Source organism: Protopterus annectens, chromosome 2.part1 (assembly GCF_019279795.1).
Source record: "Protopterus annectens isolate FY-2018-M chromosome 2.part1, PAN1.0, whole genome shotgun sequence".
Taxonomy (NCBI): Eukaryota; Metazoa; Chordata; order Ceratodontiformes; family Protopteridae; genus Protopterus; species Protopterus annectens.
The window spans coordinates 1,962,843,533-1,962,857,414 of NC_056729.1; the positions used below are offsets into that span (position 1 = coordinate 1,962,843,533).

A 13,882-nucleotide genomic window follows, 5' to 3' on the forward strand; every position below is an offset into this window, starting at 1 on the left:
TATATATATATATATATATATATATATATATACACACACACACATATACATATACATATATAGATCGATAGATAGATACACTTTCTCTGAACCATTCTGGTCTCTAGGACTCTACAAGTGGTTACAACCTCCTCTTTGAACAATCTAGGACTCCATGCAGGAAGCCCTGGAAGACAGATGCCTTTTCTTTTTCTTGGACAGGATATTTCTGAAGATTCAGAAGGAATCCTCGAAGGTCATTGTGGTGGCTGCCTTCAGGCTCAGGTAACCATGTTTTCCTTTCTTTGGAAATGGCCATTACAAACAAGCTTCCTGACAGACTGGATCTACTCGCACAAGAACAGTGGTGTTTGATACACCCCAACATTAATTAACGTCAGTCAGCTGCCTGGATGATAGGGTTTTAATTCCTTTTAGGAATCAGTTTACTGAGGATGTGCAACAGGTGTTAACTGAGGCAAGAAAACCTGCCGATAGAAAATCATGTATAAGTAAATGGAAAAGGTTTTTTAGTTATGTTCTCTGATTTTACAGCATTTGTGTGAGTTACTATCCTATGGCCTTTTTTTTCTTCTGTCATGGTTCATTTATCCAGCCATTTCTGCATGTCTGCTCTTGGATCCTCTTCTTTCAATGCAGTCTCATGTCAAAATATTTTTGAAAGCAGTTTTTCATATGAGTCTCCAAGAAAACCGGTGACTCCTCCTTGAGATCTTAATTTTGATAGAGAAACTAACACTTGGTCCATTTGATGGTAACCTGGCTGACTTTAGATTCTTAACATGAAAACAGTTGATTGCTCTGACCTCTACAAGAAGGGTGTCTGAGTTGCAAGCTGTTATGGTGAGTCAACCATTTCTCACTTTTCCATGTGGACAGCATTTTCTTGAGAACTAATCATTCTTTTGTGCCTCAAGTGGTATCCAGTGTTACTTTAAGCTAAACTATCCATCTGCCCATTTTCTTTCCTTAACCTAAAAATGAGGGAGAAAGGATACTTTCATACCTTGGATGTCCACAGACAACCAGGGTACTATTTTGACAGAACTAATCTTTCAGAGTTTCAGTTCAGTTGTTCAATTGTTCATTTCTTGTAAAGGTAGGAAGAAGGGACAACCTTTGTCAAAACAGACTATTTCCAAATGATTGTCATAGACTATTCTTTTGCAATACTCACCACAACAAAACTATTCCAGGCATGGTCAAGGCCCACTTTTCTAGGGCCTTGGCTTCATCCATGGCTATTTGGAAAAGGTTGGATGTTAGAAGTATTCTAGAAGTACTACTTGGTCATCTGTAAATATTTTTACAAAGCACTGTAAGATTTATTACTTCTCTAGGTATAGATCAGGCTTTGCTAGGACTACTCTCCAGGGGCTCCTGAACTCTTCTCCTTCCACATCCCAAAAATAGTTAGGTAGGGTAATCTACACATATAGCTAAGGCTACTGCAGCAGTGAGCAATATGATGAGCATAGTACACTTATGTAAATAAACTTACCATAACAGTAGATGTATAAATGATCACTGCCACAGTAGCCACTTTCTCCCTCCATTTTTTGGTGTGCTTTTTATGCCATGGTGTTGACGTTTAATTTTTGTTTCTTCCTTGTTTTGTCCTGTCAGGACTCAGCCTGCTTCTCTCCATTGGCAGAAAAGCTGTGAAGGGCTTTGTACCCACAATTGTCTTTTAGTCAGTACAGTTCAAGCTGCCTAACAGTTTGTGTTCGTGGAATGTGCCCTGATTGAAAGCTGGCCAACTGCTATATCCTTGACAGGATATAACCCATATAGCTAAGATTATTGCAGCAGTGATCATTCGAACATCTACTGGTGTGGTAGGTTTACTTACACAACTGTACTTTGCAGTTATATACTATTCATTGTTCATTTTCTTTTTTCCAACCACATACTGTATGCTTTTTATGAAATTAAGACATACTAACTTAAAAATCTTGTATACAGGTACTTTTCTGGCTGGCCAGCGGTACAGAGTTATGCTGCATGAGAGAGCTCCTTGCAACCAGTTGAAATTAAATGACACGGAATGGACCTACTTAACCAGTGATGTGTATGCTGAAGAACAAGGTACTAACACATGCATAAAAAGTAGTTTAACATTTCTGCACTGTCATTCTTCATAATGCTAAGTTTTTGTAATAATACAGCCCATTTAATTGCATATGCTATTTTAAGTCCCCAGAGTTTCACCATTGAATGTCTCAGTTCACCATGTTATGAAACATACAGCTGTTGTAGAATGGATGGAGATACCACAAGATGACCGCCAAGGTTTTCTTAAGGGTTATAAGATTTACTATACAAATAGTCTCACCAATGTTACTGAAGGTAAGGTGCATTTATTTTTTGCTGAAATTTATTTTTAATATTGTATAGTCTCCAATATTGCTGTGTTTATTTTGTTTATTTTATTTGGAAATCTGAAAAGTATAATAATTTAATTATCTAATCCTAGGGTAAGGCTTTTTCAGTCATGACCGAGGATAACATTTATGGTGGTTGGGGTTGATTTGTCCAGAAAGATGAGAAGTTACTCTTTTGTTTGCCATACAAGTGCCATGGGATCTTTAACTTGAACTACCACCATCCGAAGCAGATAGAGCCTCAGTTTGACATTTGAAAGATGTAACCAGAGGGATGCAGTTTCCTGCTCCTTTCATCATACAGCACTGTAGTGTCATTATTGCAGTTTTGAATCCCAATCCTTCCTGTGTGGTCTCACAGCGAGTTTATCTCCCCAAGCCAGCTGTGTACCATAGCGTTTGTGGCACCTATCCTGTGGCAAATAACACCACTAACATAGCTAAGGCCAGCAGGAATACCAACTGTCCTGAAGAACTTTGTAGATCTTAAATCCCCAAGCCAGTTGTGTCCCAGAGTGTTTGCGGCACCTATCCTGTGGCAAATAACAATATTAATATAACTAAAGCCGGTGGGAATTCCAACTGTCCTGAAGAACCTTGCAGAACTTAAATCCCCAAACCAGTAGATACATATAGGCTGTATAATAAACTTTTTCTTTGTATTACTAGACAGGTATTAGTAGAAATGTACTTTGCTGGCTCTTTTCTCCTTGGGCCTCCACTGAAAATGGACACTGTTGTCCAGTCGGACCATCCTGGTAAACAAATGTCATATAAAATAAATAAATAAATAAGTTAGGTAAGCCTTATCTAAAGTTAAAACTTTTCACTAACCCTAAAATTCCATCCCTAACATGACGCAGTGGTGCAGTGGTAGCATTGTCACCTCTGGTTCGATTCCTGGCTGGGGTTCCTTCTCTGCAAAGTCTGCATGTCCTCCCTGCAATTCGTGTGGGTTTCCTCTCACGTTAGAAAGACATGCATCTGGAGTGTTTCTCCCCAGGCTGAAAATTGGCTTTGTTCCAAGTCCAACTTTTCCGGTTAACAAATGTTAAATAAAATAAAATAAATAAATAAAATAGCACCTTATGACTAACCCTAAAAGTCTTATCCGAACCCAAAAATTCACCTCAAAATAAAAAAAGTGATCACCTACTTACAACATGCACACCTCCAATTCTACTTCAAAAACAGCAAACCGTTATTTATATTCCACCAAATTTTGGGAGAAATAATCAGCTTTCGTAGGCTCATAGATGAGTACTAGGCTAACTGCCCTTTTTGGGCCATTTGAAGCCTAGCCAATTACTCCATGTGAGAATTAAACCCTGCACCTTGTGTCTTTAAGGTAAACACCATAACCATTATGTCATCCTCCCACAGGGAATATTACTTAGAGGTGGGAACTGAAAATGCATCTGTTTGGGGTCCTAGAAGGGAAAATATAACAAGATTTCTGAAAATCTTTTTGAAAATATTTGGTATGGAAGAGGTAAATTCAGTAGTAGGAACTCGGATAGAATTTACATATTATTCCCCCAAGGTACAATAACTGGGCTAAACGAGACAAAAATTATATTTCACAGGAACATCTGCATTTAATTGAAACCTTCAGCACGCATCCAATAACTGTTTCAGATCATGTACCAAGAACTAAGATAAAAATTTAGAGTAATAAACTAAAAAATGAGACACTGGCGTTTCCCCCACCTACCTTTTAAAAATAGAGGAATTTAAGGAATGAGTAGTGGAAATTATTTGAGACTTGTTGGGGTAGACAGACATTTCTTCAGAAGTTATAGTTAGTGAGTGGGATAAAAGAAAAGTGAAGTTTAAAACTAGGGTAGAAAAAAAAGAGAAATGGTTAAGAAGTAACAAGAATTATTTAGAGGGGCTGATAAAGGTTAAAGTATTGCAGGAAAGTGAATCTCACAGAAAAGAAATGGTGTAACTGCACAATGCTAAATAGAAAATAAGGGAGTAGCTGGATAATATGTATGAGTTTAGAAAGACTGCTGTTAACCGTTTTTTTTTTTTTTTATAATAACTCCAGAGCAGAAAAAAATTCTTAGCACAACAATTTAGGCAACAGAAAGTAGAAAGGTTCATTGCCAAACTTAGGGAGCCTATAACAAGAAAAATAACCAGAGATCCTGTAGAAATATTATAGATATTTCAGAAAGTTTTTTTTTTTTTAAGTTGTAATGTGGATTTGAGGAATGTGGAAATCAAGAAGAAATAAAAATGGAAATATTTATGGAAGACTTAAGTATGCCAAAGTTAGAGGTAGATGAGACTTAACAATTAACAGTTAAGACAGGAGGAGATGAGTTAAAAATGGTGATGTATAATCATGCTGCAGGAAAGTCTTTTGTATTCCCAGGAAAGTTTGGAAGCTAGGAGCGAAGAAAGTGATGAAGATCAGGAAGGTTTTGTTTAACAGTATTTTAAAAGCAGCAGAGGTACCAGCATCCTGGAAGAAAAGCTGTTGTGACTGTAAAACGTAAAAATAGTAAAGACCCGTCAGACCCAGCCTCGTATCGATCCATTTCAATTTTAAACCACAGTTATAAAGTGTTTATATGTATAGTAGCTGAAAGAATGGCAAAGTGTTGCCAAAAATGATGCATCAGTGTGTTTTTTATAGAGGGTAGGCAAACATTTGACAACATTAATAGAACAATGACAATCCAAAGATGATCAGAATATAAGAAAATACTGCTGTTGTTAGTGGGTCTTGATGCAGAGAAAGCATTTAACAGAGTAAGCTTGGATTTTATGAGTAGGGCACTGGAAACATTTGCATGCCCTTATACAATAATAAGGTTAATTAGGAGGATATATGAGGGATTGGAGACAAAAATTTAATTGGAGGGTTCCTGTCTAATGCGTTATGTCTGAACAGAGGAACCAGACATATTCTTGTTTTCTTGTTTGTATTATATTTAGAGCCATTGGCAAAGAAAATAAAGGACTCTGAAATTCAGGGATATAATTGATGTGGTAATTAAGAAAGGTTGGCTTTATTTGCAGACAATATTATTTTTTACCTAATAAAACCAGAAAAGGGCATTTCAGTGTTGTGGAACATTCTGAGACAGTTCCAAGCTTTTTTTCAGGATATAAAATTATTGAAGACCAAACAAAGGCTATAGCTGTAAACCATATACCCACACATGAACTGGTTCAGCAATACCAATATTTATGGGGACATGGTAAAAATTAAGTATTTAAGAGTATGGGTTAAAAATGATTCTGTTATGACAGCTAAGTATATATATGGGAAGAGACTAAACAAAAGATAATGTAAAAACATGACAAACTGTAAGCTCTTGTTTATGGATGTGGATAGCAAGGTACTAGCAATGAAAATGTTTTTTAGTCACTTTAGTTTTACGTACAGGTCAGGCATATTTTTATCAATCGGGGAGAAGTTGTGGACAGTAACTAATAAAGATTAATGATTTTACCTAGGAGGGGAAGAGGGCATGAGTCAAGTGAGATAATCTGATCCTTCTAATAGAACAAGGTGGTTTAGAATTACCTGATTTGAAGGGATATTTTAGAGCTACACAATTAAGGCTCATATACATAGCACAAGCAGAAGGCTATAATATAAAGTGGAAAGGGATGATGACGAAGCAGAGGGGAAATTCAAGAAGTAAGGAGTGAGTGGTATTTTAGTTGCAGATCCTTAAAGAAAATAACAACTGCCGTACAGAATATTTGCAGAAGGAGTAATTACTGGGCACATTGTGGGTGCTGCAAAGAGCACTTTTGGCTGACATCAAAGAGTGAAACAATACTAATTTCATGAACTTTAATCATCCTTTGACTTAGGAATGGTGTCCATTCCCATCATGGTATTAGAAACCAAAACGATTTGGAGAAATTAAAAAAATATATTATGTTCATAAAGTATGAACGTATTCTAAGAACTAAGCCAGCTTGAGAATGGAGAAAGAAGATGCTGCTGGTAGGGATGATTGCAATAAGAGGTACAGAAAATAGGCAAGAGGGAGCTGGAATTTACTCAAAAAAAACAGCAAAGGGACCAAAGTATTGGGAGCAAATAACTAGAGAAGGGAAAGGTAATAGAATGAGCAGAGGCCAAGAAGACATTTGGACTGCAGGGTATAGACTGCTTCCCTATCAGGGACTGATATCAGACTGTAGGCAAAGAGAAAGGGATAGGGGAATCCTAACTGAAAGACCTGCTCTGATAGAGTTTTTAGATGAATCTAAAACAGAAGCTGCCATTAAAAAAGGGATAATTAGTAGGGAATATAACATACTGCACAGTAACCATAGGAATCAATCAGAGGAGGTTAGAAAAGATTGTTAAGAGAGACTGGATAAGCAATTCACAAGGAAACAATGGGAGGATATATGGATGTCTCCCAAATATGCAACAAAGTTCAGAAGATTTAGGACTTTTGCTTGGAAATGTTTGCATAGGTATTTTTATACCCCAAGCAGACCCCAAAGAACTTTTCCTCGGGTAGATGGCAAATGTTGGAGGTATGATGTGAAAGAAAGAGGAATATATGTTTTGGGAATGTAATGAGTTGACAGGCTTTTAACAATTCCCTACATAGTACTCTGTCAAAAGCATTAGGTGAGCAAATGGGTATAACTAAGGAAATGATTTCTGAGTGGGATACAGGATGTGGATTCCCTAGACATAGTAAGGCCTCGTTAAGTTTAATTCTGGTAGCTGCCAGAAAAGCAGTTACTAGAAAATGGAACTCCAAGTCTAAACCAGCTGTATTTGAAGCAGTGAATATTGTTGCACAGATAAAAGAACTGGATGTGGCATCTTTAGAAAAGGATGCAGCAAACTACCTAGAAAAATGGAAACTGTGGGAGCAATACGTGCAGAATAATGATTTGGAGGAGTCAGTTTGAAGGGGAGGCAAGAATTGGGCAATTTATGTAATGCTGGATTGATGATAACTGAATAAAAGCATGTATGTGATGTATAATGTTTGTAACTGTGCACCTGTTTACATGATTTGTTTTCTTTTATGTAAATGTATGTTTGCCTATGTTTTATGTGATACTAAATGATATACTGTTGTCTTTCTTGGCATTTATATGTTCATAGATTTATTGGCTGTTACTAGGCTAATGACCACTAGGGCTTTACATGCCTAGCAATACAGCCCAAACTATTTAGGTCCCACATATCATGAGTGTCTGTATGGGAGGACATCTTAGTAGGGAGGTAACTAAAGATTTGTGGGGGGATGTTAGGTAGGATAATACTTTTCTTATTGCTGGACCCAGTCTGTGAGGGTCATGTGTGCCACATCGGGGGTAAATTTATGATTTCCCATCCATTTGTCAGGGTTTTATTTGAATAGTGTTGGGGTAAACTCTGTTTTACATGAAAGGAGAACCTGTTTCATAGTGTGGGGATCTTGTGGGATGCGTGTCTGTCTATCCAGCATTTTCTGTTTATGTCACAAGAGAAGTTCACATCCCTGGATCTAGAGTTTCTGGTGCTGTTTTTTTTTTTTTTGAACATATGCAACAGATCCATCAGGGCTGGGTCTGAGGAAACCCTGTAAGCCAAACAAAGATCCTCTTTCAGCAGCCTGTAGGAGACTGAATACAGAGACAAAACCTTTAGGCTATCAGTGTAGAACAGGGTATTCATTCCCTAAATTATCCTGGTGGTAAACTTTTGTGGGCATTCCAACTGTTGCAAGTGTCTGGTTAGATACATGCCAAAGTGGGCATTGTATTTGGGTCTATATTATATGAGTGAATCGCACAAATTGCGAACGTTCAGAATATCGAATGTACTGCACCTCAAACTTCCTATTGTGGGGGCTGCACCCCACACACCCCCCACTAAATATATATTCCAACTCTAAGATCTCACTACAGTGAGGAAAGGGCAAATATCCCAGTCTTCACTGTACCATGATCTCAGAAAAAGCACTTCAAGGTCCAGTACGTTCGATATTCTGAGCGTTCGCAATTTGTGCGATTTTCTCATATGATACAGACCCTTGTATTCAATGATTGGTCTGATAAGTGCCAAGTAGAGTGGTACTATAACTTCCTTGGACCTGGATGCCATGCCCTTACCTATACATTGGGCAACATAGAATGATTTGCTTACTGTCTTAAGTGGTCTTAAGTCTACTACTTGGTCAAAGGCCAGATTGCTGCCTATATACATTCCCAGAGACCTTACTATTGGGTTGACTCTTAGGAGTGTTTTATCGATGGAGTAATTAACTTGGGTTGACAATTTCCCAAAGGGCATTGTAATGCATTTTTGTGGCATTAAGATTTAAGCCATGGCTTGGTACCAGTCATTTGTCAGTGTTAAACCCTCTTGCAAGATGTTGGTGTCTTGGAAGGAATCAATAATAGTTCCCCAATTTACAGCTATCTGCGAACTAGGAAATTCGTAGGCCTTGAACTTTAGCCTTGACTTCCAAAAAGTAGATATGAAAGAGGAGCAGGCCCAGCATGGAGTTAAGTTTGTTTACCGAGGTAGTACACTCATTAAAGTAGACCATTTGCTGGTGCAGTCTGGATGAAAACATTGAGAAAAAATTAAAACATTTATTCATTCTCAAAAAAAATGAAAACATTTGCACAAGTATTCTTTACAGTTATTGTTTGTCTTTCGGCTTTTTCCCGGTAAGGGGTCGCCACAGCGGAACTCCGGTCCGCTAATGATTGGCAGTAGATTTTTTATGAAATGCCGAGGTGCCAGCTCGACACCCAACCTTCAACAAAGGCATGCCCATTTACGCACGCATGTCTTTCGAACGCTAACAAATGCAGAAGCCTTGCAGCTGATGATTTAGGAGGTAAATGCAAAGGCAGGCAGATGTATAGGAGATGTAGAAGAAGGTGAGTATTTAGGTGATGGTCTGTCTACTTCTCCTCAGCATCTGCCTGCATGCTGTAAGTAAACGTGGCCAGTGTTTATCTGTATTCTGCTGTGTTGCAATGTTTTTTATGGTGTAGCTCAGCTTAAGTTATTTATATACATTTGCACCGTGAAGTGGTATTAGTGATCTGGCATTAAAGAATCACACTCTGTGCTCCAACCCTGCTGTGTAAATCTGCAGAGGAACTTCTAGATTTCTCATGTGAAAAATTCTTTATTAATCTCTTTCTTTGACTCTTATTATGTTTGTCTGTAATGTCTTAGTGCATCCATTGTTTGCTTTTTAGAAACACACAATTGACTGAGTGCAATTATCTAGGCTGGGCAAAATCTTTAAATCATTTATACCTGTAAAGTATGTAAACTAAAAGTATTTAGATTTATTTTATAAAAGCTAGAAATATTCTTCTTTCCGACCTTTACTTTTATTGTCTTGTAAACTGCTGCCTGATGTCCAGTTGGTCCTTTGCTGGTACAACTGATTTCTTTTCATTACCTCACTGTGTTTCTCATGGCACACATTATTTAATAAAGATAATTTCTTAATGATAAAACATATTTCAAGTCATTACATTTTCTGTACTGAAGGCACCATTTAGTATTACATTTTTGAGATCAGAATTGCATCCAGCATTTTACACAGGTTACAGCCACGTAATTCATTCTAAAGCTTTCTAATGTTTGTGTAAGTTTGCCTTGTACAGTGTCAGATGCGATGCAAATACACAAGTAAATTCTTGAGTTTGTTCTAACATGGAATTTCTGTGAATCTCAGAAGCTGTGTTGTTCTGCCATGTAGGTATTAAAAAGGAAGTTATCTATTTCATAAGTGAGTCTGTTGTTTGGCCTTAATTTAGAATATTGGACCTCACCAGTACAATTACGTAGTTCTCAAGAATGTTACAGAAGTAACATAGTATGGCAGCCATTGTTGCAGCAACATTCTGGCAGGTTCTTTCAGTTTTTTCATTCTTTTACTTCCATCTTTAAGAGAGCTGGCACCCCAGTAATGCCCATCCTCACCCCACTACCATCTTATTATATACTATGGGTTTAAGGGGGGGGGGGGCAGCAGCTCTCTTATAAACAAAACTAATGGAAAGATGTTACTTTCCCTCTGTTAAAAAGTCATTGTTGTCACTTCTTTTTCTCTTAACAGTGCAACAGAAACAGCAGTACATTACACAAACTGTGATTATGAAAATATTAGCTCTTGTTTAACAGCATCACTTTGATATTCTGGACCTGTAGGTGCTGAAGTTCCTGTGATCAAAATAACACATCTTTATTGGAAACGTTCAAGTACAGAACAGTTAAACTAAGTAATGCACAAGAGAGAGAAAGAGAGACAAAATCTTGAGGAGGTGGTATTTGGTAGGGAAGTAACAACAACAGACTGTAATGAGACTGGGAGCAGCCATGGTGTAGGTCGGAGTAGGCTGTGTCCTCACTTATCACTGGCAAGTACCCATGCCCATTTTGATGACATTATTCAACATGACTGAATCACCTAAAGCCATATTTTACACCATCAAGTGACAGACTAATGGCAAAAAGCATTAAAAGGGGTATTTGATAAGTGAGTACAAACACAGAGAGACATAGCTAGCAAAAAAATATTAAGCTGTTGCCCACCAGTGAATATTTTTTGAATTGACATTCTGCATTAGATTGTTTGTTTTCATATGTACAAAATTATCAGGTTGATGGCAGTCCAGTGATACGCTATTACGAAGGTACAGAACTATCAGTAGAAAGAGTTCTAGCATTCCCAAACATGGAGAAAGCATATGTCAAGGTCTCAAGAAAGTGATCTTTAGTCCTGCAATGTAAGTCACAGAAACATTCGTAGAATCAGCGGAGGCTATGTACAAGGATCTAATAACATAAGAACAGTGTTCAGACTCACAGATGAGTTCCTACTGGGAGTGGGTGTGCATTAAGGTTCAGCTCTGAGCCCATTCCTGTTCATACTGGTGATGGACTACATCAGAAGATAGATTGTAGGAGACAGATCAACAAATCCATTGTATACTTAGGATATGGCAACACAAGCAAGCTCAGAACAGCAACTTCAACAACTGGTGGAGGACAAGACGATGAAACTTCCTATGAAAGACAGTGGTCATGACAGCAAATGGGGTAAATCAAAAGAAGTTAAAAACTTAGATCAAAGGGAAAATATTGGAACAGAGAAACAATTTCAAGTACCTGGGAGGGGTGGTTGAGAACAAAGGAAATCTGAATGAGGTGGTCAGCACTAGAATTAGAGGACCCATCCTAGTCATACAGAGGGATGAAACCATGGCTGTTTTCAGTGACCAGTTGGCATAATGGTTAAGGTTTTCACCACCCATGCACAAGGTACAAGGTTTGATCATGACCTCCATCCAATTCTTGTATGAAGTGTGTATGCTCTCCCTGTGTTTCTGCGGGGTTCCTCCAATCTCCCAAAAACATCCTGAATGTTTCCATCAGTAACTCACACAAGAATGGAGTTGTTGGCAGCAGCTCAGACTCTAGATGGTGCCCTATATGGGTAAGAGTAATAAAGACCAACCCCTGTGGTGGGCAGTATCCATAAGATGGGAGAACATAGATCACAGACTGCACATTGTGGCAGGGCTAGCTACTTGACAATGTAAAATATGGCTGTAGGGGATTCAGTCATGTTGACTAATGTCTTCAAATGGGCATGGGTATTTGCTGGTGATAAGTGGCTTGAGGATCTGGCCTACTCTGACCTATACCAGGGACCCACTCAGACAGTGAGAGGAGTGTATGTACCACCTACTGGCCAGTATGTACCCACCATAAAGCACAACAGCCCTGGACCAATAAGCTAGTAGTTGCCCTGTGCCCAGTTGCCTAGTTTGGGTTACCTGGGATAGCTCTGTTGAGCAAAACCAAGCATGAACTAAGAATTGCTGCACCCCGTGTATACTCACTAACAAAACAGAGCTTGGAAGTAGATGGCATGATGGTAAGGTGGAGGCTGGTCATCCTATGTATCCAGGAGACAAGATGGAAGACCAGTGCAGAAAAGCCACTTGGCTTGGAATCTAGAGTCTACTGCTCAGAAAGAGGACATACTAGAAATGGTGTGGGAATAGTGTTAAGGGTAGAAGCTTCAGATGACAGTGAGAGATGTCATCAGAATTAGTGACAGATTCATGGCAGTCACACTCCAGTGTAATAATAGGGCAGTATTCATAATCTCAGCCTATAGCCCCACAGCAGGGCTGTTATAGTGAGGATAACAATGCATTCAGACAATATTTTCAGGACCTACTAGATAAAGCAGGACAACATGAATGAGTGACTTGAATGCACATAAACAGGATATGAGGTCTGACTGGTACCACATGGGTGGGGCAGTAGGAATAAAGGAGAGGTCATTCTAGACTTCTGTCTGGCAAATAGCTTGATGGTGACCAGCATATGGTTTAGCAAGTGAGACAATCACAAGATCACATACAAGAGTGGCCAACATGTAGCTCAGGCAGACTTCCCCCAGTAAGGGCAGTGGGGTAGACTCAGAAAGTGCAAAGTCATCACTAGTGAAATAGTTAGTCCATTGCATTAACCACTGGTTGCCACAATCAACTGCAAACAGTTGTCGGAGAAGGCTCCTACATCAAAAGAGACCAGGCTTAAGACCTAGAAGTTAACTGGGGAAAAAACACAAGAGGTCAGGGAATTACTCAGGGCTCTATCACTTCAAGAAAAAGAGAAAATAGGCAGAGTTGAAGAAGAACGGCAGTGCCTCAAAACAGTGTGTGTGAGGACCACAGAATAGACATGCAGCTCAGCCAATTAAGAAAGTGAGGTAAGTAAGGAAAACTGGTGGTGGAATGCAGAAGTCCAGGAAGTAATAAAAAGAAAGAAGGAGTTCAGAAAAAAAATGGGAGGTAGAAAAGACAGACCAGGATATGAAGGAATACTTGTTGGATAACAAAGAGGCTAAGAGGGAAGTTGCAGTAGCAGAGTAAGGCATCAGAAGCACTCTACTAGCTTCTGGAAAGTGACTCCGTAGATAGTACAAAGAAACTGTGTCAGGTTGCAAGACAGAAAGACAAATTAGATAGTTAGACTTTCTTCATAAGGGTTGCCAGCAACAACCTGCTTACCACTCCACAAGACATCAAATGCAGATGGAAGGAATACTTCCAGCAACTTCTGAATGAAGAAAACCCTACAGAAGCTGTATTGCCCCCAACACAGACTACAGTGAAATAAGAGGAGGAGCTGATTCTAGAAGTAAGAACAGCACTAGTTAAAATGAAGTCAGGGAAAACAGCAATCTCAGATGAGGTCGCAGCAGATGTGATAAAGTTAGGGGAGAAATGGCTCCTTTGAGTACTCATAGCAGTATGGAGAGAGGGGAGCATCCCGAATGACCAGAGAATAAGCATACTAGTTAGTGCTATTGTTCAAAAACAAATGGGGCATTTACAACTTTGGGCAGTATAGAGGTGTCAAACTCCTATCACATTACATGGTAGATCTGGATAGTGTGATTGACAAACAAATACACAAAGTAGTGAAAGTAAAATAAGAGATGACCAGTTCAGATTCT

The 13,882-nt window shown here is 38.7% G+C and overlaps 1 protein-coding gene across 1 annotated transcript in view; it reads left to right on the forward strand.

Moving 5' to 3' along the window:
* Positions 1–13,882, forward strand: part of LOC122794706 (interleukin-6 receptor subunit beta-like) — a 1,250,292-nt gene that overhangs the window by 1,043,435 nt on the left and 192,975 nt on the right. The window contains exons 10-11 of the mRNA XM_044063351.1: positions 1,966–2,088; positions 2,197–2,349. Coding sequence (XP_043919286.1) covers positions 1,966–2,088; positions 2,197–2,349 — 276 coding nt within the window. The remainder of the gene's footprint in view (positions 1–1,965; positions 2,089–2,196; positions 2,350–13,882) is intronic.